The sequence below is a fragment of the Heteronotia binoei genome, chromosome 3 (assembly GCF_032191835.1).
Source record: "Heteronotia binoei isolate CCM8104 ecotype False Entrance Well chromosome 3, APGP_CSIRO_Hbin_v1, whole genome shotgun sequence".
In the NCBI taxonomy this organism is placed as follows: domain Eukaryota; kingdom Metazoa; phylum Chordata; class Lepidosauria; order Squamata; family Gekkonidae; genus Heteronotia; species Heteronotia binoei.
Genome location: NC_083225.1, coordinates 53,366,301 through 53,393,888, shown reverse-complemented (window position 1 = coordinate 53,393,888; position 27,588 = coordinate 53,366,301). Strand labels below are relative to the sequence as shown.

Genomic DNA, 27,588 nt, shown 5'->3' with positions numbered 1-27,588 from the left:
TGCCCCTGGGAAGCCGGCCTCCTCCACCCACTCAGCGCCTCTCCTCTCGCTCCCCTTCGCCACAAAGGCCGGCGGGGCGGAGCTTCGGGCGAAGCAGCGGGCGGGGGACGGACCGGGTACCGGCACTCCCATTGCGCCCGCGGCGAGACCTGGAGGCACCGCCGAAGGAGCAGGTGAGAGGCTGGCGAACTGTCGCGGGGGTGCTGCCCGCCGGGGACACCGACTGCAGAGGAAGGGGAGGGCGACGGGTCCTTCCAGCTCGAGGAGCGGGAGCCCCGTATGTCCCGGTGGGGAGAGCATTTCGGGGCGGCTGGTTCCCGGCTCTGGATGACTCACGCGCCTCTCCCTTGCCCGTAACAGGGCACGAGCCGACGCCAAGGCAGGCTTCGCGCGGGCGAGGAAGGCTCCGTGGTTCAGTTTTTCTTTAAGAACTCCTTTTTTGTCTTGCGAGAGAGCCCCAAATGCCGAGACACTGCATGTACCGCCAGCCAGTTGTGTTGCCTGCGACCCCTCGCCTCACCCCAGTTCATAGTCTTGACTGGCTGCAAGGTAGGATGAGGAGTCAGGCGGTCGAAGAATTCTCCTTGCGCTGAAGCTACAGAGAGGGGGAACGCGGCGTTCTCCAGAAACAGACTCCTTCCAAGTCTGTATTTGGAATACAGCTATATTTTCTGCTCAGTTACTTATGCGTCTTTACTCCAACTAGCCCTTTCTGGCAACTAACCCCGCCCCCCTCTATATGTAATAGTTGAGGGAGTCTTGTTTCAGTGTATCTGAAGAAGTGTGCATGCACACGAAGGCCTCTACCCAGATGCCACTGGGCTCAAACTTTGTTTTGTTGCTTCAGACCAACCGGGCTACCCTCTTGCATTTATGAAGAGTTCAGGTGAATGCTGTTAGAAACTAATCTGCCTTCGTGCTGGGTTTGAACAAACTCTAACTAGGGGATATCTGGTGCTCACTTTCACAAGCCTCTGTTTCTGACCTGAAATTCTCCTCCTTGGTAATGCCTGATTGCCTTATACAGAAGGGGCTAATTGAGCAAGAAGGTTTATCTGTTGTAGTGGATAGGGAAACATGAGGTACTGAGGATTTAAAACTCCCAAATTACAGATGTAGAAGTGATTCTTGTTTTAAGACAGCCTGGCAGTGTTAACTCGAAGCAGTGTCATTTATTCCCAAGAATTTGAAAGTAGATTGACAATAATTCCAGGAGGGTAGCTGTGTCCTTGGGAGGACAGCTACGGCGAACCTAGGCGGTATAATAAAAAGTAAAGACATCACCCTGCCAACAAAAGTCCGTATAGTCTAAGCAATGGTATTCCTAGTAGTAATGTATGGCTGTGAGAGTTGGACCATAAGGAAGGCCGAGCACAGAAGCTGTGGTGCTGGAGAAGAATCTTGAGAGTCCCTTGAACTGCAAGAAAATCAAATCAGTCAGTCCTAAGGGAAATCAACCCTGACTGTTCCCTGTAAGGTCAGATGCTGAAGCTGAAACTCAAATACTTTGGCCACCAAATGAGAAGGGAGCACTCACTGAAGAAGATCCTGATGCTGGGAAAGACAGAAGGCAGAAGAAGAAGGGGATGGCAAAAGATGAGATGGCTGGACAGGGTTACTGATGTAACTAACACAAATCTGAGCAAACTTCAGAGGATGGTGGGCCTTGTGTGACTTTGTCCATGGGGTCACAAAGAGTTGGACTCAACTGTGCAACTGAACAACAAAAAAGCTGTGTTAGTCTGTTGCAGCAAGAAAATGAACTAGAATTTTGTGGCAAGAATAATGGCATAATCTGTGCAGCGTTATTCTGAGTTAACCCCATAGACTAGACTGACTGCATGTGATTGTGCTATATTTTTATGAAATTTAAACATTATAAAATGTCTTAGTTTAGATTTTTGCATTAAAATACTCATATCATGCTTTTGAAATGAGTCAATCCTTGCCTTTAAAAACATCTCACTTATTCCAGAATAGATACTATTTCATTGTGGGTATCCCTCTCCAATGTTCTCCAAAGTTTCCAATTTTTAAAAAATGGGAAAAATTATTTGGGTCCAGGGGAAATCCCCTAGAAGTTTCTGCACTAGACTTTTAATCCTGGTCCAGCCCTGTCCGCAGACTGAAATTCTACACTTGAATCATGGAATCATAGAAACCAACTCTATGAGTTTATGATTCTTTGATTCTAGTGTAGAAAATCAGTCTGGGGACAGGGCTGGACCAGGATTAAAGGTTTTAGTGTGGAATTGTCTTTTCAGAGCCTTCACCTTCTTAGTCCCATTTACTTCTGCCCCAATATTCATCACATGGAGTTTAGATCACTGTGTGTTTATGTCCTGGCCTGGATAACCCAGGCTAGCTTGATATTTTCAGAGCTTGGAAGCTAAGCAGGGTCGGCCCTGGTCAGTATAGGAAGGGAGACCACCAAGAATACCAGGATGATGTATCTAGTATTTATTTTTTTATTTTATTATCTTTGATTTCTAACCCACCCTCCCTCCCTACAAGTGGGCTCAGGGCAGGTAACAATGGGTTAGCTACTAATGGTCTAATATATTTTTTCTAGTAGACTTGAAAGCGTTTGTGGCAAATCTCACTTAACTTGAATCAGCATCACCTTTTGTTTCCTGTTGTCTTGCTTTGTGTCTCAGCTAATGGCATACTTAGCACAGTGCTTGGAATTCATTGTACCTCGCTTTTAATACCTTTCATTTCTTTCCAGGGATTTATAATGATGATCAGCCTCTGAATGAGTAGCTAAATTAGGAAACTCAACTGATGCTCAAGGCACTTTGACATCTTCAGCACAATTCTCTTAAAACTGAATGGAACAGGTCAGTAGCTGGTCTAGTATCTAATGTACAGTCTCTTCAAGTTAATGAAGCATTTTCTAGTATTCTGCTTTCAAGAGGCAAAGAAACTGGTTGAATCTTACAACTTTTTAGCTAACAAACCTAAAACAGATTTTTAAAAGTTTAAATAATTTTGGCAGCAACAAATATGCTATAATATGTTTAATGATAATTCACAAAGAGTTCAATGTCTTCAGTGTTAACAAAAGTTCAGCTTAATTGCTAAACATGTTGGCAGGCCTGCCTGTTGAGACTCTGTGAGAGTGTCTGTCCAAACAATATACTTTTAAAAAATTTACTACAGAATTTGATTTCTACCTTTAATTTTTGTTCTTTTATACATTTCAGTTCTCAGATGGTAAAAATTAAAGATATATGTATTGTGGTATCATAGAGTATCATCAGTTTGAAAATCTTTCGCAAGCATTGGTTATGCTTGTAATTTTTCTTACAGATAGTAAAGATATTTATGCTTTTAAACTTCAGAAATATGCCAAAGGGTATAATTTTAAATGCTGATTAAGTTATAAGTGATGCATTTTATGTTGTTCATTCTGTGAAAGAAATTATGTTTGATAGGAAAGAATGTCGTATCTATTTCAACCCCCCCCCCCAAAAAAAAATTCCTCTTTTTCTGAAAAAAAAAACACACCCAATGACTTCAGAGTTTCTGGACATTTTACATTTAGAGGACTCCTCCTGTGTTTTTGACTGCAGGGGCTGGGCTGGGCTGGTGGCTGCAATTCCAATGCCTTGCTGTACATTCAATACAGGAAAACATTGGAAGTGTAGCCTCCAGATCAACCTCTGTAGTCACCTTCTCTTTCCCTTCAAGAAAAAAGAAAAGCAAAAAGCTTTGTTTGTTTGTTTCCATGCTGAATAAAATGAGTGCCTAATTTAAAGTCAGGGAAATTTTGAAAATCAAAATAATGTAAACTTGGCATACATCAGGAAAAAAACCCACAAAAGCAGATTAACAGTACAGCAAAAATAATGAGCAGCTGGGCTTTTTTTTTAGCTGGAACACAGTTCCGGCTGACACGGGCAGCGTTCTGGCTCATCCCAGGCAGCTTCCCGGCTGGCCAGGGGTCAGGGGACCCAACCGCACTTGCCTGGCTTCCCCCCCCCCCCGATCCTCTGCTGGCCAGCAGGAGTCAGGGGGCCCTGTGGTGCCTCCTTGGCATTTTCCTCGCCCTCCACTGGCCTGGCGGGGGTCCGGGGCCCTGCGGTGCCTCCACGGCCTTTTTCTGCCCTCCGCTGGCTTGGCGGGGGGTTGGGGGGCTCTGCAGCACCTTCGCGGCCTTTTCCAGCCCTCCGCTGGCCTGGTGGGGGTCTGGGGCCCCTGCTTTTTCCCACCCTCCGCCAGCTTGGCGGGGGTTAGGGAGCCCTGTGGTGCCTCCACAGCCTTTTCCCCTCCGCTGCCCAGAGGGGGTCGGGGGGCCCTACAGCACCTCTGCACGTTTTCCCCATGCTCCGCCGACCAGCAGGGGCCGGGGGGGCCCTGCCGCTCCTCCGTGGCTTTTCCCTACGCTCCGCAGGCCTGGTGGGGGTTAGGAGGCCCTGCCTCGCTGTGTGGCAAGCAATTTTAAAGGTGAGTTGGTCCCATCCCTTCTCCCCCCTTTCTTTCTGTTTCTTTTAATTTCTTTCCATTTCTCTCTCTCTCTCATTCATTCTGTCTTTTCCCCTGTCTATTTTTGCTTTGTTTCCTACTCTTCCACCCTTTGTATTTCTTTCAGTCTTTCTTTCTGTCAGTATTTCTTTTTCCCTGTTTGCCTTATTTTCCACCTCCCCATCATTCTTTCCTTCTTTCCTTTCTTTCTTCTCTCTCCCCCTCTTTCATTCATTCATTTTTCTTTCAGTCTTTCTTTTTCTCTTTGTTTTATTTTCCACTCCCGCAGTCTTCCTTCCTTTCTGTCAGTTTTTCTGTAAGTCTTTTTATCAATATTTCTTTTTCCCTGTTTGCCTTATTTCCCACCCCCATACTTCCTTCCTTCTTTCCTTCTCTCTCTTTCTCTTTCTGTCAGTCTTTTCCCCTGTCTCTCTCTCTCTCTCTTTCCTTCCTTCCTTCCTTCCTTCCTTCCTTCCTTCCTTCCTTCCTTCCTTCCTTCCTTCCTTCCTTCCTTCCTTCCTTCCTTCCTTCCTTCCTTCCTTCCTTCCTTCCTTCCTTCCTTCCTTCCCTCCCTCCCTCCCTCCCTCCCTCCCTCCCTCTTTCTGTCAGTCAGTCTTTTTCTCTATTTGCTTTATTTCTCTTTCTTTCTTTAAGCACTACGCCAGGGGTGGTCAAACTGTGGCTCAGGAGCCACATGTGGCTCTTTCACTTATATTGTGTGGCTCTTGGAACCCTCACTGCCCCGTCAGCCATTTTGGAGAAGGCATTTCTCTCTTTAAATCACTTCTCCAAGCCAGCCAGCAGCTTAGAAAATGCATTTAAACGTAAAGTTGCTTTCTTTCCACCTCTCTTTCATTCCTCCCTTCTGCTCTCAAACATCTGATGTTCATGCCTTGCGACTCTTGAACATCTGACATTTATTCTATGTAGCTCTTAAGTTTAAGCAAGTTTGGCCACCCCTGCACTACACCATGCTGGCTCTTGTGATCGAGTAGTGTGTTGGAATTTGGGTTTTTTTCTGGGATGGCTATCAGTGTTCCCTCTAAGCTGTTAGTGTGAGCTAGCTCACAGATTTTTAGCTTCCAGCTCAAACATTTTTGTTTTAGCTCAGGAAGGATGATTCCAGAGCACAATAATTTATGCAGCAGCTCACAAGTTTAATGCCAGTAGCTCACAACTTTAATACCAGTAGCTCACAAAGTAGATTTTTTGCTCATAAGACTCTGCAGCTTAGAGGGAACATTGATGGCTATATATATATATATGGCTATATATTTGTGGACTTTTTCCAGTACTAGAATATCTTTTTTGAGGTGTGGTGACCACACCTCAAAAAAGACATTATAGTGCTTTTGGTGATGTCAGAGATGTGTACGCAAGTGATGGTGATGTCAGAGGTGTGGCCTAGTATGCCAATGATGGTGATGCCAGAGGCATGGCCTAGTATGCAAATGATGGTGATGCCAGAGGCGTGGCCTTGCATTCTAATGAGTTCCTGCTGGGCTTTTTCTACAAAAAAAGCCCTAATGAGCAGCAAGTTTTCAAATCCTTGAGACCGATTTGGCAGTGACCTCGTGAAGTGGTTTAGGATGGTAGAGAATGACTGGCCCTCTGATTACCCTGTGAATGTCAAGGATGGGTTGGAATTTGAAGCCAGATCTTCCTGGCTTTTGTCCAGCATTCTAGCAACCATGTTGACTTATGCAGTCCTCACTTTGCCTGAAATCCATGAAGCTCAAAATGGAAATTCAGAAGCTTGCAACACTAATGTTTTCCTGTATATGTCACTTAAATGGAAAGATATATATATATATATATATATATATATATATATATATATATATATATATATATATATATAATAAAAAAAAAACAAGAAGGATTCTAACAGCCAATGCTGTCTGCAATTACTGTCACGCTTATGATGTATGGCAATATGTTATTGAAATATTACCTGCTGTTAAATTTTATCTTAATATCACTGGTACTCTTTAGAAATGTCTTTATTTTTAAAAACTTTTCCTCTAAAAGTGTGAGCTGCCTCCTCACGTTACTGCCCACTCTTCATAAGTGAATGGTATGGTCACTGAAGATAGGTCTATGTAGGGCTTTTTTGATAGAAGGAGCCCAGCAGGAACTCATTTGCATATTAGGCCATGCCGCCTGATGTCACCATTGTTTCACATAGGGCTTTTTGTATAAAGAGCGCAGTGGGGATTCATTTGCATATTAGGCCACACCCCCTGACACCAAGCCAGCTGGGACTGCGTTCCTGTGCATTCCTGCTCAAAAAAAGCCCTGTGTCTATGTCTGCCCTTGGGTTTTAAGATAAAATGCATGCAGTATTAGTGCTATAGAAAATAACTTCTTCTCAATGAGGAAATACTATGTGTTCAGTATCCTTGGCCTTAAGGGCTTTTTTAAATAAACAAAAACAAACTATTAGTTTTTCTGTTATTCACCTTTGAAAAAACAACAGCTAATTTTACATTCAGACAAGAGGTTGAAATGAAATATTATAATTTGTCACTGAAAAGGAACTTTTGAAGTATTAGGAAAATGTAAAAGGTGGGTTGTTTCATATGCTCTGTGTGAGCACAGCAATAGTCACGGAAGGGAACGTTACCATCTTACCAGTGCCCCATTTGCCATGCCCCTTCAAATCCTCCTCTCAGAAGTTGGTAGAACTCCAGAGAAGGGAAGGAAATGAACTGGGGGTCTACATTGGAAATATGTACTTGGCAAACATTGCTCCTTCCCCAGAGTACGTGGAAAACATACTCAGAATCCAGGCTTGTAACTTTTGTGGGACTCGTTTGGTTTTTTTCCGAATTGAATGTACAGTAACACCTGGTCCTTCCTGGTAATACCTTTTTCCTAATAAATATGCTTTGTGAACATGTTGACTGAAGCAGAGAATTTAATCAAGGCAATGCAAATTCAAACACGTTTCTATTTTTTTACCGGCAGAAGATGATCTCTGTGTTGTGGCTTGCATGCTGGATCTCTTTGGCCTATTCATTTCATAATAGTAAGTCAAATGTGCATATTTGCCAGCTTGCTTACATACAGTGTGGGTAGAACATGATCACCATGTAGTTTTAGTTTTCAAAAATATTATGAAACAGTACATGTTGGTTAACAAATATCAGTGAGAAGCTGGTTTCTTTGTTTTAGTATATTGACTGAAGCTGGTTCATACATGCGTGTTATGTGAAATTTCCATCTGTTGCTTATTTAAACACGAGTCCACCGTTTGACTCTGCAGTGAGCAAGCGTTTGTTGAGCAGTCCTGTTCCCCTTTCTCCTTTACCATTAAGGTAGTCAAATAAATCTGTGGTTTTTGAGTAGAGGATACTGTTTTACCTGCCTTTTCTATTAAAATGAGAGGAGGGGATCACCACAGGTTTTGAGAGCTTTTATTCCTCCAAGTCCTTTAAAATTCCACCAGGCTCCATTATGATGATGGCAATTTGCTGAGTGACCACACTGTCTCAGCCTTCTTTGCTTTACAGGGTTGTTGTTAGGAGAAAATACAGAACTATGTATACCATTTGGGGTCCCCAGGTAGGAGAACAGGTATATCTGCACTGTATAATGTTCAGCTGCAGCTGAAAATACAGTGCTAGGAAGATGATATTTGTGAAGATCAGGAGCAATAAATGATGGAAAGGTTGAGTTATGCTGACTATCCTGTGATTGCTAGAAATTTCTCTGATTCTTAATAGGCAGTGAAAGTGCTTAATAGACAATGGTTTGCTTGCAGCCGTAAGGATGAGTAATTAGCCTTCCACCATAGGAACAATACAGCAAATCTCAAATCCACATTTGTCTAATACTGAGGAGAATTTGCTGTTATTGTATGCTAGCTTAATGGTTTTGTATCTATCCAGATATTTTAGAAGTATCAATAGAAGAAGAGTTGTAAACACGCATATGTAAATCTTACTTATATTTTTTTTAGGTTCCCGCTTTGTTGTCCTTGTGCCTGTAGGAGAGGCTGCGGCTATCAGCTGTCCACTTTCATCTTCTCAGCAACCTAACAGCAATGTGACTTGGTACAGAAATGGTAGTGTCATACCACTAATGGCAGATAGCTACTTGAGGATACATCAGCAAAGGAACCTGCTTTGGCTTATCCCTGCCAAGATAGAAGATTCAGGATTTTATGAATGTCACATTGGGTATGTCTGTGTGAAGTTAATAAACTGGAAAATCCATTATTACAGGTCTATCTGCTGATATATCTGAAGGGAAGATAGTTCCAAGATAGTGATAGGAAAGCATATATGCAAAACAAAATCTTGAATTGACCAGTTTGACACATTCAAGTCAAAAAAGACTCTTCTGGCAGAATATAAATATCAAACAGTTCCATCCTAAACACAGTGCAACTCCTAATAGCAAGGCTAATGGGAAAATGGGTTATGTATTTAAATTTTATATTTTTTTTAGTCACAGAAGTCAATCAATATCAATCAGTTTAATACGGCTCTAGGCCAATCAACAACAACAACACAACACATCGATAACAGTACAACACAACACAACACCAAGCTAAAATATCACATAACAATATAATAACTATGTACAACCGAGTCACAGAAGTCTTTTTCATGCCGATCATGAACACTTTAATGACTTGCTGATTTACCATCTACCCTACAAATATAAATATAGTTCATTGCAGTACTTACCACCAAAAAGACTAATAAGAGAGTAAATGGCTATACTGTTGGCAAACTTCATAATTTTTCTGTGTAGATGTATATACCTTGGCATTTCTCAGAAGAATTTATCTATTTATTTAAATACTTTAATGTTGTCTTTCCACCCAATTTAGGGTTCCCAAGGCGGCAAACATCAAAACAAAACGTTACAACATTTCAGGCACTAAAAAGAATTTAGGCACTAAAAGGCACTAAAAAGTATACACACATACATTTAAAACAATCAAATAAAACATAATATAACCCCACCCCCCGAAACATAGACTCACAAAAACAAGACAAGGAGGAGGTCTAATAGAAGTTAGAACAGCTAGATTTAAGTCTAGTAGCACCTTAAAGATCAAAGAGATTTTCAGGATTTAAGTGTTTGAGAGAAAGCCCCCTTTTGTCAGGCATCTGACAAAGGGAGCATTGACTCTTGAAAGCTCATGCCCCAAAAGTCTTGTTGGACTCTAAGATGCTACTGGAGTTGAATCAAGTTGTTCTACTGCAGATCAAGATGGCTGCCCTCTGAAACTCTTCATAAATAGGAGTTAGTGGGGAAAATGCCAAAAGAACTCCCCCCCCCCCCCAAACAAACAACAACACTTTCACCTGCTGTCCAAAGGCAACAATATAAGGCGACAAATTTCCCTGGGGAGAGAATTCCAAAGTTTTGGGGCCATGACCAAGAAGGCTCTTTCATTCTGTCTAGCCTTAGATAGTGGGGGCACTGGAAGCAGAGTTTCCAAAGACAACCAGAGTGGTGGTCACATAGATTCATAGGTGGTCCTTCAAGTATGTTGGTCCCAAGCTGTATAGGAATTTAAATATCAATACCACCACCTTGAGTTGGACCCAGAATGAAATTGGGAATGAGTATAATGCAATTAGGAGTGAGTATAAATGCAATAATATGGAATAATAGGGTTTCTAATTCTATGACCCACTCCTGCCAGAACCATTCTATCTCATGCAAATGTTCATAGTCTGTGGTTTTGAACATAGAGACATGATTGTTGTAAGATTATCCAAAGAATGCTTCTAGTTCACAATGTGATGGAAATAAATGCTGTTTCAATATGGACTGCCATGTCTATATGCTTGGGAACAGCTGTCAGTTTAAAAGCCCCCAAACAAACTTTGGCCCCTGAGACCATTATTCCTACATTTTTTCAAGCAGATCACCTTTAACAGTGTGGATTCTTGTCTACCTAGAGCGTTAGGAATTGATGTAGGAGACCTAGGTTCAGATCCCTGTTCTTTCAAATACTGAACATCAGTGTGTTGTACTTCTTGAAGACAGGGTAGGATGTCAAATGTCAAAAATGTTTATGTCCCATGGAATGATTCCACTATTTTGTTCCTGGTGGAATTCCTTCTGGTACTCTACAAGCCATATGAAATGAACTTCCAGCCCATCTTCTTCCTTTCTAATTTCTTTATTATCTATTTCCTTCTGCCCTGTTATGTAGTTATTACACTACGGAATCCTTGTCCAATTCTAGATCTTTTTGGGTTATCTTTTTTTCTTCTAAATATGTTTGATAGGATGTTGGTATCACTAGTGTGTATGAACTACATAATTATTAAAGTACCAATGTGGTAGACTTACACTAATTTTCTTCTCTTTACAGAAACTCAGAAAGAACGAGCCAGGAACTGCAGGTTTTTGAGAATGATGATGGTTTATGTTACAATAAAAATGCAGCCTATCCACAAAAACTACCCTTAGAGAACAATGGAAATTTGGTTTGTCCCTATGTAGAGTACTTTGAAAGTGAAACCAGTCCACGTGTTTTGCAGTGGTCCAAGGTAATGTGTATATGTGTGTCTGTCTGATAAATAAAACTTTGAATGTTGTTTTCTATATAGGCTAACATCAACAATTAAAAGCAATATTTTTTAAATAATGGTTTATTTGAACTCTTAATGTTGGTGGTTGATTGGGCAGAAATTTTGTAGATTAAAAAAAACTGATCATGACCAAAATACGGTGAAAATAATACACATAGCTATCTCCACTAAATGTTTAGTGTCATTAGCACCCATGGGAAAACTCAGTCATTCCATTGGTTCTTCATATGCAAAGGTATATATGAAATTTGACCAAAACTTTTGAATTGAAACAATATTACATAAATGGATAAAATTTACTACTAGCAACTTTAAAATTTTATATCAAAGGATTGTTTCATATTTGTTCTTATTTTATCTACAGTGCTGATCTTTTAGAATTTTTAAAAAAGTTGTAAATAATAAATAATCTCATTTCCCCCCAAAAGAGTCTTCTCTACCAGGTGCTGCTTCTTGTTTGGGTATCAAAAATCACTTAGGAAAAGATCTAGTTACCTATTGAATGTGATGCCCGTTTATAGTATGCATTTCCCCCCAAAGCAGGCAAAAACTGTCCTACAATTTTTAAAAAATAGTTAAACTGAATGATAAATGACATGATGAAAATTATACAGTATTAGGGAAAATGTGATTACCATTAATGATCTACTCAGAGAATCAATTCAGATAGGAAACTTATTAACAGCAGCATATGCACCATCCTCTCTTCACGTGTTGAGCAAGACTGAAGACTGTTCAATCAGTCGGATTCCAATTGATCCAAATCTGACCACCTTCACTAACTGGGATTTATATCTTTCCCAGCAGTTGGGCTTCTTAATCACTTTTATCTTCTGTTCTGGTGTGCCATGCTAAGGGGAGAGAGAAGTAGAGAAGTTAACTGAGTTATGCTTGTCATGAACTAGCAGATTTTCCCCCAACATGCCTCAAATAGACCAGAGATTACCTAAGGATAGACAGATCCATCAGTGTTCTATATTTGGGATTCCACAAATTTCCATAGGAGAAGTAGGAAACCTCTATGAGAATACAAGTTCAAATTGGACAATAAGACCAATTTCTGTTTGGCAGTAAAATTCTTACTTGGTTCTGCCCATCAGTTGTTGTAACTTGTGAGAATAAATTCTGTTCATTATGTATTGCTTCCTTCTTGTGTATTCTCTTTATAGGAATTGAGTTTGTTCCTGTTCATTATATATCACTTCTTTCTTGTGTATTCTCTGTATAGGAGTTGAGTTTGCTTGGCTGTTCTAATAATATGAACAATAATTATGTTTCAGGCATGCAGTCCTGGATTATTTGAAGACAAGAGATTTTACGCTTTAGCATATAGCCTTTCAATCAATAACGTAAATGAAACAGACGAAGGTATCTATGTGTGCCAGACAACATATATGTACATGGGAAAACAGTATAATGTTTCACGAGCCATTAATCTGATTACTTACGGTATGTGTTTTGTTTCTGCAGTGTATATTTGGTTTGGGGGTTTGGTAGTGATCCTGGAAATGATGCTCGTAGAACTATCCCCATAACTGGTTTCAATATTTGTACTGGGTATTTAAATGTGATGCTGCAGTAGATATAGCCAGTCAACTTCCCAGTCCAAATTCACTCAATGGTTCAAACTGATTAAAGGGGACCATGTTACAACTTCCTGCCTGGTTAATATCTCCACCCCATAATCTCAGAATAGCCATTACATCAGTTCGGTTTCAAACCATGCCAATGGCTTTGCTAGTTGGATGTTACCCCCAAATACTGCTGGCTGCATATCTTTGCATTTGCAGAGCTCCAGATCCAGAGGACCTATCACACTACATTAACAGCCCCATGGCGCAGAGTGGTAGGCTGCAGTATTACAGTCCAAGCTCTGCTCACGACCTGAGATAGATCCTGGCAGAAGCTGGGTTCAGGTAGCTGGCTCAAGGTTGACTCAGCCTTCCATCCTTCTGAGGTTGGTAAAATGAGTACCCAGCTTGCTGGGGGTAAAGTGTAGATGACTGGGGAAGGAAATGGCAAACCACCCCATAAAAAAGTCTGCCATGAAAACATTGTGATGCAACGTCACCCCAGAGTTGGAAACTTCTGGTGCTTGTATAGGGGACTACCTTTTTTACCTTTATCACACTACATTGTATCCTGTCCTCTCTATATGGAGAAGGAAATTTCTCACAGTGCTTTTAAAGGGCTTAATTTTTTTTCAGATTCAGAGAAGCTGCTCTTTGTTCTCTCAGATGCTGCTCCATTTGTGTCCTACACAGTGTCACTCTTTGCTTTAGTAGACAAGAAAATACCAGCTAGATCTACAAATAAAGAGAGCAATGTTTTTATTTGATTTGTACTTTTTGGTTAGATTGTTTTAATGCTGATGTTTGTAATTATGTCATGTTATGTTAGATTGTAATGGCCTTTGGCTATAGACAATAACTTGTATCGTACTGACTATTGGACTAAGAAATGGGAGACCAGTTTCATATTCCTGCTTTGCCATGAAGTTCCCTAGGTAACTGTGAACCAGTCACCACTCTCAGTTGAAGTGAGAACAAAATGGTGGAAGTTAGAATGATATACACCACTCTGTGCTCTTTGGAGAAAGGGTAGGATAAAAATAAATTAACACCTGTTAAGTCAGTTTGGTGTAGTGGTTAAAGGTGTGGACGCTTACCTGGGAGAACTGGGTTTGATTTCCCACTCCTACACATGCACCGCTGATGTGACTTTGAGTCAGTCACAAGTTCTCTCAGAGCTGTTCTGCTCAAGAGCAGTTATGGGAGAGATCTCTCAGCTTCATATACCTCACAGTGTTGTGGGGAGGGGAAGGGAAAGGAGATTGTAAGCTGCTCTGAGACACCTTCAGGTAGTAAAGGGTGGGTGTAAAGGGTGGGGGTGTAAATCCAATCTCCTTCTCATTTCTGTCTGTCCCCTAGGACGTTTGTGACCTGAAACTGATTTCAAATCCTGGGTTAAGGGGAAAACTGAGTTTTTCCTAGCCGCAATATCATTGCCAGTACAACAGTATGACCCAGAAAGAAGAATGCCCATCCTCCTAGAGAGATAGATGGGAGAATGTGTGTATGGTCACACTTCCTATTACTGTTTCTCCATTGTTGTGTAGACTATAGTGTTGTATCTGCACTAGTCAAAAGTACTTGCACTGTGAAAATGCTTCACTTTTTTGAAGTGCTTAATAGGTTAACTTTTTATTTCCATGATGCTCTGTGCATTAAGTATTTTTTATTAGAGTAGAACAGGAGTCAAGAAGAAGACGACGACTATAGATTTATACCCCGCCCTTCTCTCTGAAAAGAGCCCCGTGGTGCAGAGTGTTAAAGCTGCAGTATTGCAGTCCTAAGCTCTGCTCATGACCTGAGTTCAATCCCCAGTGGACGCTGGGTTTTCAGGTAGCCAGCTCGAGGTTGACTCAGTTTTCCATCCTTCTGAGGTCGGCAAAATGAGTACCCACCTTGCTTGGGGGAAAGTGTAGATGACTGGGGAAGGCAATGGCAAACCATCCCATAAAAAGTCTGCCATGAAGACGTTGTGAGAACGTCACCCCAGAGTCGGAAATGACTGGTGCTTGCACAGGGGACCTTTCCCTTTCCTTTTTTTTTTCTCTCTGAATCAGAGACTCAGAGCGGCTTACAATCTCTCATATCTTCTCCCCCCACAACAGACACCCTGTGAGGTGGGTGGGGCTGAGAGGGCTCTCACAGTAGCTGCCCTTTTCAAGTTCAACCTCTGCCAGAGCTATGGCTGACCCAAGGCCATTCTAGTAGGTGCAGGTGGAGGGGTGGGGAATCAAACCCGGTTCTCCCAGATAAGAGTCCAGACACTTAACTACTACACCAAACTGTCAAGAGGTACCTTAACAAGTAACAAAATTTATTCCATCATAATTGACTTTTAACATGAGTCAGGACTTTCTTCATCAGGTGCAAATTAGTTATGTTTATCAGTAAAGTAACAGAATTAATTTCAAGAATTTAAAATGTACTAGTACAGTAGACTATGGAATAATGTTTTGGTGTGTTGTTTTCCTTTGCTAGACTCTCCAAAGAAATTACCAGAAATTATTTATCCCAAAAATAATTCAATTGAAGTAGAACTTGGTAAGCAGTTTTCTTAATACTCAAAACCTTTTTTTGCAAAGTGCTATGTAAGTTTTCCAAACTTTCTATATACTCATTTGCAATATTTTCTTCTTGTTTATAGGATCTGAAGTTCTCATAGAGTGTAACGCCTCTGGAGAAACACAGGAGATATTTATAGCCTGGGAAGTTAATGGAACAGATGTTGAAGATCTTGACAAGAAACTGAAAGTGAAAATGTATAGGTGAGTACTAAAATGGAATTTCTGTTGGTCTTTGACAGAGTAATTTTAGGGTATTCTGGATTAAATCTGCTCAATCACTGTCATGACTCACCCCCAGCACCCCCCTTGTTTATTCTCACTCTCAAGGTTGCCCTTGGAATTTAGCACCTCCATGTGGGGAGGTCATGGAAGGGATTCCCATCTGCTTCCTGGCCCCCTCTGTTCTCAGGCTCTGTTGCCCAGCCCAGCCAGGGAACTATTCCAGGAAACACAGGCTGGTCTAGCACACAGCCCTCTTTGTAGTCTGCCACCACTCTCTTTACAACAAAACCCAGGAGGGAGAAAAGGAGAACCCCCACCTGGCTCTACTTGGGGTAAAAAACAGCAGTCCTGCAAGGGAGACCAATGCAGGCTGCCCCCCCCCCCACCCATAAGCTTAGTTGGACAGAAAATGTAGCCATGGTCAAGGTCACTAGATCCCTTTTCACGACGATCACTGTTAACAACATTCTAAGCACTTCTGTCATCCTTTCAGATGGGCCCCTGGAAAAAGATTCCTGTCTGATGGAGTGCCTTTATTAAGTTGGCTTTTCTTTGAAACTGATTGAATCTTTACTTTAAATTGGAATATTAGGATTAATGGATCACTCATAGAAGGGATATTGAAGCCTCTCTATGGACAGAAAAGAGTTGAAGTTTGTTTCCCCAAGAACTGAAACATAAACATTCCCTATCTTTATTGATCTAAATGTTCAGCTTTCTAGGTACCTTCCTTTTCTAAAATTCATGAACCGGGCAAGTTGGCAGCGCTCAGTGGTGGGTGGACAATAGATTTGGGATGGACATTGTGGTGGCAGAACCCTTAGCACCGGGCCTGGTTCTTATGTATAGTTTCCTGTAGTTTCTCACAAATATAACTTCTTATATCTCTCTTGATTTTTCTTTTTTAACAATAGTCATTTATCTCTTTCTGGAAAATGGATAGTAGGAGCAAAATTCAATATCTCTGTAGTGGAAAATGAAGATTACATGACATTTCTATGTTTTGTATGGACCCCTACGTTTGAAGGAGCGGCCACGTATATCATGCTACAACGTCCAAGTAAGTATCTTTCTGATTTTTTGATCCATTAGTAATGAAATGATTATCAGAGTCCATGATGGGTAACACATAATTGCAGTCACATATAAAAGTGGCATAGCATGCTAAGAGATAAGCAGCTAAGGAGTTTTTTGTAACATTTTGCAAGGACCAATTAAACACTTTGGAGTTGGCAACATGTATGGAGGTTCCTTTTTCACTGCGATTATTGCATACATCTTTTCCCAGTGGATTTGCATGTAAAGTCTGTTGCGTTAGATCTTTCAGTCACCTGAGTATCATGGCTTTAATATCATAATGAATCAGTCTGGCCTTGGAAACTTGCTTCTATACCTATGAAATTGCAGTCCAGTTGACTCAACTCTGTTTACCTTTTGCTCTGCAGTTTGTTTCTGCTCTTGGGCCACTTAGACCTCATCCAGCTTATCTTAAACAGAACAGAGAGCTTCTGTTTGGAATATTTTCATGCTGTTGACATTATCACATAGTAGTGTATTAGTGGTATAGTAATAGTAGTTACAGTAGTGTTGCCATTTTCACTATTATACTAAGTAGTAAACATGACTGAAATCTAACAGATAAGATTTCTGTTGAAATTCCCAGAATTTAGGGGGAGAACAAATGCTGAAATCCTATGCAATCATCTTTAAATTAAACAGATGGGTGTGAGAATGCTTTACTTATTTACTTTGTTTATAGTCTGCTTTTTCCTTGAGACTCAGGACAGATTTGAAAATTAGTGTTTCATAATACTCATTTTAGAGGCAAGCAATGGGCAGCCACATCTGAATGTCTCTTGCCTTGAAAACGCTACAGCATCACCATAAGCTGGCTGTGACTTGACAGTGTTTCCCACTGATAGAACTGGTAGATGGGAGAGCAGTGTTTGCCTCCCTTTGTATTGAGAATCACATTCAGTGAACATGTGCTGTATTGGTGTAAAATGGTGTTCATGTTGGCTTATGGACACGAATCCTTGGAAATGAAGGTCAGAATTTATGGAATGAGATATAGTTAATGATGGATAAACAGTTTAGAATTATGAAGATATAAGGGTGGATAGTGTCTATGGTGCTGTAAGCCCAGGTGCAAAAAGGACATGGTTCTGTCCCATTTGGTAACTGACAAGGTGAGCACCAAAGCTTAAGGGTGAGAAAGAAATATCAGGGCAGGATCCAGTGGTCAAGAAGGAGCTAGGAATGTCCACAGGAAATAGGCAGGGCCTGGAGTAATGGAATTTATGTAGTAATAAACTACTGTCGAGAGTAGGAATGTTGAAAGGAGATATTGAAGCAGCAAAGGTTGACACTAAAGTGCAAGACTATATAGGGAACTGAGAGTCTCTCCTGTAACCAAGACCCCAGGCTCCGATCTTGTAAAGATCTAAGGTTAAGTCTTTCATCCTGCCAAGATCCAAAGAGCTTGCATCTTCCTCCTGAGAGAGAGACTGGAGGTGGGCACTGGGCAGGTCCCAAGCTGGCAAGCATGCAGTCCTTCACTTGTTTCAGGCTTCAGCTTTGGCCTCTCTGCCTTCTCTGATCCTGGGGGGCAGACTCCAACATTGCAGGAGGGAGGCAGGCAGGTCTATTCAGGAGTGGGGTCCTAGTCTGTTGGTTCCAAGGGAACTTTAATGAAACCCTGCTGCTGCAGAGGAAGAGGCTAGTCTGTCCTGTAGCTTCTGGAGTACCTAAAGCTTCAGGCATAGTGGGGAGCTGCTTTTGGTTTGATAATTCTTCTTCTTAGATGCAGGATGGGCTAGGGCAAGCCTTGACAGATCATCAGTCACATTCCCTTTTATCTTAATTTTTCTGTTCATAGATTGTTGGTGGCTTCAGCTGCTTCCATATTCAAAGTTAAACTTTTCCATAAACAAATGTGGTTTTCTGGAAGCACACTGAAGACAGTTTTTCTTTACTGTGGAGGTAGTTGTGGGCATATCAGTCATCCATGACAAAGAGGCTGATGGGAACAGGTTACCTGATAGCTGCATTAGTCAGTCTAAGCACGTCACAAATGAATTGCTTCGTAACCAGCAATCTGTCATAGCCTGCTCCTGGCTGTAGAATGTGTGAATGGCATGAGTTTGGAGGAAAAAACAAAACCCCTGTGGATGCTGTTCATTCCTTTCTGTCACTTGAACAGCACCCAAAAATTGTACTTCGAGTACAGGTTACTGAATATTTGCTTTGGCACACACTCCCTCCACATACTGGAACTGGCATCATGAGAGAGCTCTTTTCTTGCTTCTGTTTAAATGCAGTGTGTTTGTACATTAAATATATGGCATTTTTTTGCTGCCAATAGAAATCTCAGTTATGATGTTTTAAATTTGGCAATACAGTATTATACCATATTCAGCAAACATTTCCCCATTAACACCTCCCCTCCCCATGTCAGTGATTTACACTTATGGAAGAAGAGAGCCAGTTTGGTACAGAGCTACAGATTCTAATCTGGAGAATTGGGTTTGATTCCCCACTCCTCCACATGCAGCTGAGTGGCCTTGGGTTAGTCACAGCTCTCTCAGCCCCAGCTACTTCTGAGGGTTGTTGTGGGGGGGAGGAAGGGAAGGGGATTGTAAGCTGCTCTGAGACTCCTTTGGGTTGTGAAGGGCAGTGTATAAAACCAACTCTTCTCCTTCTCCTCTTCCTTCTCCACTGAGTAAGCATTCCTCCAGTTTATGGTTCTCACAGGAAGTGCCCCATAGTTTTTCTTTTAAAGGATCCCCAGTGTTTGTGAGGCATGGATTGTACAGTTCTTTTCCTGAAGGCCCTGGGTACAGTTTTGTAATTCATGTATCTCGGGTAAAGTACCCGCAATGATTCAGTACAAATCTCTAATGTGATTTAGTTTATTTTCTAATATGATACTTAAAATGTCAAACTTTAGGCTCACATGTGAGACTTTGTGACATTAGTTAGAGGGTATCACATTTGTGACATTTTGATGTGATACTAAATGGGCATCATGTAGGAAATTTGTGGAAAACTGGACCTGGGACCTTCAGAAAAAATTCTCTGATTCAGTACCTTTTGGATAGCAGAGAATCTCTAGTAAATCAGGGATTACTTTTCCCTTGACTCCTAAATTGTAGCATCCTGAAGTGCTTGTTCATGGCTCCTAAAAAAGTATTTACCTCACAGGATCTGTGGTTTCAGTTGATCCAGTTACCAGCCTGATGGAGAGGGGAGGCAGCCATATTCAGTTGTGAAGTTTGAGTGAATGGGATTTAACTGTCACCTCTAATTGCTGTTGCGAAATAATAGCAGTATGATGCATTTATTTGATCACAATTCATAATTTTTATGCCATCCAACTAATCTTACTTCCTTTGCCCAAACAGCTAAAAATATTCAGGGTTATTTGATTGGAGGACTGGCTTCATCCATTCTTGTTATCCTGGCTGCAGTTCTTACTTACAAAATTTTCATAGTTGACATTGTGCTTTGGTATCGACAGTCTTGTTGGCCTCTCTTCAGGAAAGAAGGTATGGCAAAGTTTTTAATTTCAGTAAATTCACACCATCTAGTGGTTGAAGTAAGCATAGCTACGATTGCTAATGGCAAGAATGATTGCAGCCACAAGGGACTCTTCCTGCCTTTATCCTGTCAGATGGAACCCCTTTTAAAGCAGCCTCGTAGCCAGAAATTTTTGGGTGTGGGGACCCAGGACATAAACTTTTGGGTGGGGGTGCCGTGGAGTCTTGGCTGCTTCTGCCAGCAGCCAGCCTCCAGGCCCCAGCTCTCTCTCTCTCACGCTCTTGGGGGTGGGAAGAAGAGCCTGGGGAGAGCGGCAGCGGCGAAAACAGGGCTGTGGGCAGTGCGGGAAGAGCCTGGGGAGAGTGGCAATGACGAAAACGGGGCTGCAGGGAGAGCTTAGGAGGCAGGGAAGAGCCCAGGGAGAGCAGCAGCGTTGAAAACGGGGCTGCGGGGAGAGCTTGGGAGGCAGGGAAGAGTCTAGGGAGAGCGGCAGTGGCAAAAACGGGGCTGCAAGGAGAGTGGGAGAGGCAGGGAAGAGCCTGAGGTGAGCAGTGGTGGTGAAAACGGGGCTGTGGGGAGAGCTTGGGAGGCAGGGAAGAGCCCACGGAGGGCAGCAGCAGTGAAAACGGGGCTGTGGGGGAGGCAGGGAAGAGCCCGGGGAGAGCGGTGGCAGTGAAAACGGGGCTGCGGGGAGAGCTTGGGAGGCAGGGAAGAGCCCGGGGGAAAGTGGCGGCGGCAAAAACGGGGCTACGGGGAGAGCTTGGGAGGCAGGGAAGAGCCCAAGGAGAGTGGCGGTGGTGAAAAAGGGGCTGCAGAGAGAGCGGGGGAGGCTGGGAAAAGCCTGGGGAGAGCGGCGGCAGCAAAAACAGCTGTGGGGAAGGCAGGAATGGGGTGGGAAGAGCCTGGGGAGAGTGGCAACGGCAGCAAAAACGGGGCTGCAGGGAGAGCAGTGGGAAAAGGAGGGGCCACACAGGTGGAAATGGGGGTTGGGTGGAGGGGCTGTTCCCCCCCGGGACCCACCGTGGCTACGGGCCTGTTTTCAAACCCTTTAACTTATAGTTATTTACTTGTGTTGAGGAGCAAAAACTGTTGTTTTTGGTATGTCCTTCTTGCTCCCCTCAAATATGCGTCTTGCTGAATCTTAAAGATTTATTTATTGTGGCATTACCTTTATGACTTGGAGCTCACTTTGTCAGATGCACAAAGTGTACATTGAGTGGGCAGAGAGAGATGTATTCCCAAAGCTATAAACAGCAGAAAGACACAGTGGGGAGTGAAGAGCCATTACAAAGAGAGATCATGAGGACCCTAGTTTCCCAGGTCAATGTGTGTTACCTTATATTGCAGAGCGCAAATGGTTCAGTCAGTCATCCTCTCAGACTAGACATAATCTCTAATCTCTTATGACGGAGGTGCAGGAAAGTATAAATGCTGTCCCATTGCTTTCTGAGTGTTGAATGTCTAGTCTGTCTGTGTCTTCCTGAGTTGTAAGAATATCTAGTTGAATGTCTAGTCCATTTATCCTCTTACACAGAGATTGCTGAATTTGACCAATGTAATTGTTACTTGAAATACTGGGGAGTACTCTCCTGCAAGTACACCTAAAAAATTTCAGATCAGGAGATCTTTTGTTGAGCTGGTGTGGGCACAAATTTGGGCAATACCTTATAAGAGCATTTCAAATAGTACTCAGTGAAGGAAATGGTGTTGGAGCTTTAATCTTGATTGAACATATAACAGCAACAGAGGGAATAGCAGGAAAATGCTTAGAATCATAGAGTTGGAAGGGACCTCTAAAGTCATCTAGTCCAACCCCTGCACAATGCAGGAAACTCACAAACACCTCCCCCTAAATTCACAGGATCTTCATTGCTGTCAGATGGCCATCTAGCCTCTGTTTAAAAACCTCCAAGGAAGGAGAACCCATCACCTCCCGAGGAAGCCTGTTCCATTGAGGAATCGCTCTAACGGTCAGGAAGTTCTTCCTTATGTTGAGCCGGAAACTCTTTTGATTTAATTGCAACCCCTACCTTCCAGGACCACAGAAAACAATTCAACACCATCCTCTATATGACAGCCCTCCAAGTACTTAAAGATGGTGATCATATCACCTCTCAGCCGCCTCCTCTCCAGGCTAAACATCCCCAGCTCCTTCAACCTTTCCTCATAGGACTTGGTCTCCAGACCTCTCACCATCTTCGTTGCCCTCCTCTGGACCCGTTCCAGCTTGTCTATATCCTTCTTAAAATGTGCCCAAAACTGAGCACAATACTCCAGGTGAGGTCTTACCAGAGCAGTGTAAAGCGATACCATCACATCACGTGATCACTATACTTCTGTTGATACAGCCCAAAATTGCATTTGCCTTTTTAGCCATCGCATCACACTATTGACTCATGTTCAGCGTATGATCCACTAAGACCCCTAGATCCTTTTCGACATGCTACTGCTAAAACAAGTCTCCCCCATCCTATAACCATGGGGGTCTCCTTGAGGCACTCCACTTGTCACTCCTCTCCAAGAAGATGAGGAACCATTCACAACCACTCTTTGGCTGCGATCTGTCAACCAGTTACAGATGTACCTAATGGTAATAGGATCCAAACCACATTTTATCAACTTGTCAACAAGGATAGCATGTGGAACCTTATCAAAAGCCTTACTGAAATCAAGATAAACAATGTCTACAGCATTCCCCTGATCCAGCAAGGTAGTCACTTTCTCAAAAAAAGAGATCAGGTTAGTCTGACATGACTTGTTCTTGAGAAAACCATACTGGCTCTTAGTAATCACATCCATTCTTTCTAAATGTTCCAGGACTGACTGTTTGATGATTTATTCTAAAACATTTCCAGGTATAGACGTCAAGCTGACGGGTCGGTAGTTACCCGGATCGTCTTTTTTCCCCTTCTTGAAGATGGGGACAACATTCACCTGCCTCCAATCTTCCGGCACCTCTCCTGTTCTCCAAGAATTCTCAAAAATAATAGCCAGAGCTCAGAAATTACATCTGCAAGCTCTTTTAAAACCCTTTGATTCAGTTCATCTGGCCCTGAGGACTTAGTTTCATTTAAAGACACTAGGTGTTTATGTAATACCCCTATGCTGATCCTAGGTTGGAACTTCATACCCTCCTTATGTGTTCTGTTTTCGCCATGTTGAGCACCGTTTCCCTCAGAAGAGAAGACTGAGGAAAAGTAGGAATTGAGCAGTTCCACCCTCTCTGCATTACCTGTTACAATTTCACTTTCTTGCCCTCGCAATGGGCCTACCATGTCCTTGATCTTTTTCTTACTCTGAACATAAGAAAAGAACCCTTTTTTGTTGTTTTTAGCATCTTTGGCCAGCCTAAGCTCATACTGAGCTTTAGTTTTCCTAACTTTTTCTCTACAAGCACTGGTGATTTGTTTATATTCATCCTTGGTTATAAGGCCCTCCTTCTAATTCCTAAAGGAGTCTTTTTATTTCTCAAGTCTTTAGAAAGCTGGTTATGGAGCCACTTCGGCTCCATAATTGAATGCTATTGAATGCTGGACTATTGAAACAGCAATATAAAATATTAAATTTGGGGGATTATAAGTAACTAGATGGCCTATAATATTGATTCTCTGTTAAAAAAGGTTAAAAGGTAAAGGTAGACCCCTGTGCAAGCACAGAATCATTAGTAACCTGTGGGGTGATGTCATATCATGGCATTTTCTTGGCAGACTTTTTGTTATGGGGTGGTTTGCCATTGCCTTCCCCAGTCATCTATGCTTTACCCTCAGCAAACTGGGTACTCATTGTACTGACCTTGGAAGTATGGAAGGCTGAGTCAACCTTGAACCGGCTATCTGAACCCAGCTTCCACTGGGATCAAACTCAGGTCGTGAGCAGAGCTTGGACTGCAGTACTGCCGCTTACTACTCTGTGCCATGGAGCTCCTCAGTGAAGAATAGCAGGCTATAAATCAAGCAAATGAATAGAACCACACAGGCATTTGGGGAATAAATAGTAAGTAAATTGGATGATTCCTCGTGGAAGCCATCACAACTATTCCAGACATTCCTCCCTTGGGCTAGTCCAAATCAGAACCCACCTTCACAAGAAGCCTACTGGGTGACCTTGGGCCAGTCACAGTTCTCTCAGAATCTCTCAGCCCGACCTGCCTCACAAGGTGACTGATGTGAGGAGAGGAAGGGAGGGCAATTGTAAGCGCTTTGAGGCTCCTTAGGGCAGAGAAAAGTGGGATATAAAAACTAACTCTTCTAAGCCTTCTGCTGTTTGTAGCTTTGAGTAGAAATCTTTCTGTCAACTGAATCTGATGCCTTTTGCATCTGGTGCTCTGGCTCATGAAAGCTTATGTTTCAGTGAGTTCATTTGTCTTTAAGATACCACAAGACTCTATAGTGTTCTGACTGCAGCATACTAACTGTCCTTCTAGATGTTGTTTCTCTATATGCCTTTGATGACTGATCTCCTTGTGGGAGCCTGACAATTCAAAATTACTGCGAATGTTGTTTTCTCTCTCTAAGTACTTACTTACAAAGACACATGATCTGGGCACTTTCCTATAAATTGTATTGTGTTTTTAAAAAGAGAGACTGGGAATTGTGCATATGATTGTTTAAATAGTGTTTAATGCATGTATGTCATCTATGTTTTCCTAGCAAGATATATAAAAAGCATGAGTTTGCTTTCTTTAAACAAATTGCACAAAAGAGGAGTGTAAACAAACTGAGTGACCATTTTCCATTTGTACTCTTCAGGGTTAGTTTAAAGATTTGGAAAATTTTTCTTTTTAAAACTGCTTATGAGTTGAATCTTCAGACATGTCTAAACTCATTACCAGGTTTTAGCAGCTACCACTGCTAAACTTTTGAAGGATTTGTTAAACTCAGGGCAATTTTAAAAAGTTACTTGGGATGGGAGGTTGATAAGAATCTTAGCGATAACAGAACAGCAGAAGATTGATTCATGGTGGATTTACAGGAATGTTTCTCTCGTGATAAGTATGAGAATATTTATGTTCTGTTTCCCCTCATACGAAAGAGCTGATTCACACATGCCTGTATCACTTGATTTCTCCCTAGATGACTCTTGGCTGAATGCGTCTTCTGTCTTGGGGAAAAAAGTACCGTAGTTGCATTGCCATTGGGGCCAGGGAAAGTTTTCTTATTTGCTCTTCAATGGGTTTCAGTTACATTTTAAGTTGTCATTTGATGCTATGTCCATGCATGAAACAACCTTGAATCAGTCATGACAAAGAAGAATCTTTTGTACTTACAGATTACTACTTCTTTCTAGTTTCAGATGGAAAGCTTTATGATGCATTTGTGCTATGCCCCTCAGATGTAGCAAACTGCATGTATTCATCTGATATCTTTGTCCTGAAAGTGCTGCCTGAAGTTCTGGAAAAACAGTGTGGATATAATCTCTTTATATGTGGCAGGGATGATTTACCAGGGCAAGGTATGTACACACATTTACAGTCAGTAAAATATTTGGCAAGTTGTTGAAGAGAAGTAGAAGGGGGTGGGGGAGGCTGTTCTGGGATGGTGCCATGATTGGGGGGTGGGGATTGGCGGGGCTTTAACCCTGCATGGCTTTGCCAGTATGTTTTTGACTTCTACTATGGTGGTGTTAACACAAACTAAGGGAGGTAAAACAGAAAATAAGATACCTATGATCTCTCCCACCTCCTTATACTGAGCTGCTAATGACCTTTGAAGGCAGGGTAAATCAGTTTCATATGAAAGAGGAGATGAGGCCTAGTTCAACATCCCCTTTATCTAAGCATACATGCAGTTGTGGTTGCTCTTTTGTTGGATCTTCCAACATCATGTCAAGCCTAAGCATGTGAAGTCAAACATATATTCTGTGCATATTACTTTTTGCTGTATCTTCTTGTGTCTACTCCTCTTCCTGTACTGAGTTTTAGTCTCAGGCTCCCTTGGGCTGTTCTCTGTCATCTTGTGTGTTTTCCAGGCTGTTCTGGAATGATGCCATGATTGGGGCGGGGGGGAGTGGCGGGGCTTTAACCCTGCATGGCTTTGCCCCCTGGAAAAGTGAGATGCTCTGATTTTGAACTCAGCAGCCCATGTGCTGGGTATTTAGTTTTTGAGAAGCAGAGTACCATTTTTTCAGCCCTTCGGGGCTGGCCAGTGTTATTTGCCAAGTGAAATTCCTCAAGAAGTGTCACTGGCAAGGTGTAACAGCAGCATAGGATGTGCTGTTTCTCACCAGGCAGACATCTAGTGGAAAATTAATCATGCCTCATCCCCTTTTAGAATAAGCCAAGGGAGAAGTGGTACATTCTTAAGGGAAGTAGAGAAAATGAAGGCTGGCTGTAAAATGACTAGTAGGTCATCTCTGAATTAAACGTTTTCTTTGCAAAACAATCATAATACTGAAATCTATTTTTAAAAGTTGGTTGTAAACATTTCAGAAAGAGATTTCATTTTTTCATGTATGCTACCTTTCCTTGTCTCCACAGCTGTGATCAGTGTTGTCGATGAAGCTATCAGATTAAGTAGAAGAGTGATCATTGTGTTAGTACCAGATTCCTATTCCAACCAAATGCAGAGAGGTACTGCTGAACAACAAATAGCTATGCACAATGCTCTTATTGGGGATGAAATTAAAGTCATATTGATTTTGCTGGACAAAATAAAAGACTATGCCAACATGCCGGAATCTATAAAGTATTTGAAACAAAAACATGGAGTACTTGTATGGAAAGGAGATTTTTCAGAGCAATCTCAGTTAGCAACTACAAAGTTCTGGAAAAATGTGCGGTATCAAATGCCGGTTAGACAAAGTTCACCTTTGTTGGACCATCACTTGCTCCCAGTGACTCTTACAGCTTCTTGGATATCAGAAGGATGACAAGGCTACTGCTGAACTGCATTGTCTACCTATGCCTTTTCTAGTGAATGGTGCCAAGGTGCTTATGGGTGTGCTGAATTATACCAATGCATATGGCGTCTTTGAGGTTGGAATTGTCCCCAGTAGTCTGTGTTCAGCCATGCACCTGAAGTTTTGGACCTACCATGGGAACTATCATGTGGATGGTTGAGAGGAAAAAGGAAACAGCTGCTGCTTTATATAAGAGTATTACTCTACAGCTAAAAGAAAGAAATATGAAGGAACTTTTTCAGCTTATGTACATCTTTAAATGTTTTAACAAGAAAAAAAGACACAAGGGCTTGAATAAAGCAGTTGCTGTTTGTAGCTGTTTCACTCTTCATGGCCTTGTTTGTTCATCCTTTAAAAATAACAATTCTGTATTCTGTGCATATTACTGTAGTATCTCCCAAGGAGAAATAGAACACTGTAACTTGTTATCCAGATGGATTGCCTAGCCAAAATGTGAATGCAAAGCAATAAGGGTTTGTTTCATATTTTTCTGAAATGTTAAAACTGTAATTTTTAATCCTGACCTAAATTGTGAGACTGATTCAGACATTAATTGGGATGGGATTTTTAAAAACTTAAGAAATCTGCACAGCATTCAAATAGTTAAACATTTAATTCAGTTATGGGCACTTTGCAATGAGCAGTACCTGTACATGCTTTATTTTTATGGCAGAGATCTGCAATAAACTCATTTGTAAGAATTGTATACTTTTTATAATTATATGATTGCTATAAATAGCATAATAAAACTGTTCTTATGAA

At 41.8% G+C, this 27,588-nt stretch overlaps 1 protein-coding gene across 1 annotated transcript; it reads left to right on the top strand.

The window, feature by feature from the left end:
* Window positions 1–20: 20 nt before the first annotated feature.
* LOC132568212 (interleukin-1 receptor type 1-like) lies at window positions 21–27,588 on the top strand. The gene is made up of 12 exons (XM_060233800.1): window positions 21–173; window positions 2,729–2,840; window positions 7,438–7,498; window positions 8,432–8,651; window positions 10,814–10,991; window positions 12,314–12,482; window positions 15,083–15,145; window positions 15,249–15,369; window positions 16,305–16,450; window positions 19,794–19,937; window positions 25,216–25,380; window positions 26,405–27,588. The coding sequence occupies exons 2-12, from the start codon at window positions 2,832–2,834 to the stop codon at window positions 26,794–26,796; spliced, it is 1,668 nt and encodes a 555-aa protein (XP_060089783.1). The 5' UTR covers window positions 21–173; window positions 2,729–2,831; the 3' UTR covers window positions 26,797–27,588.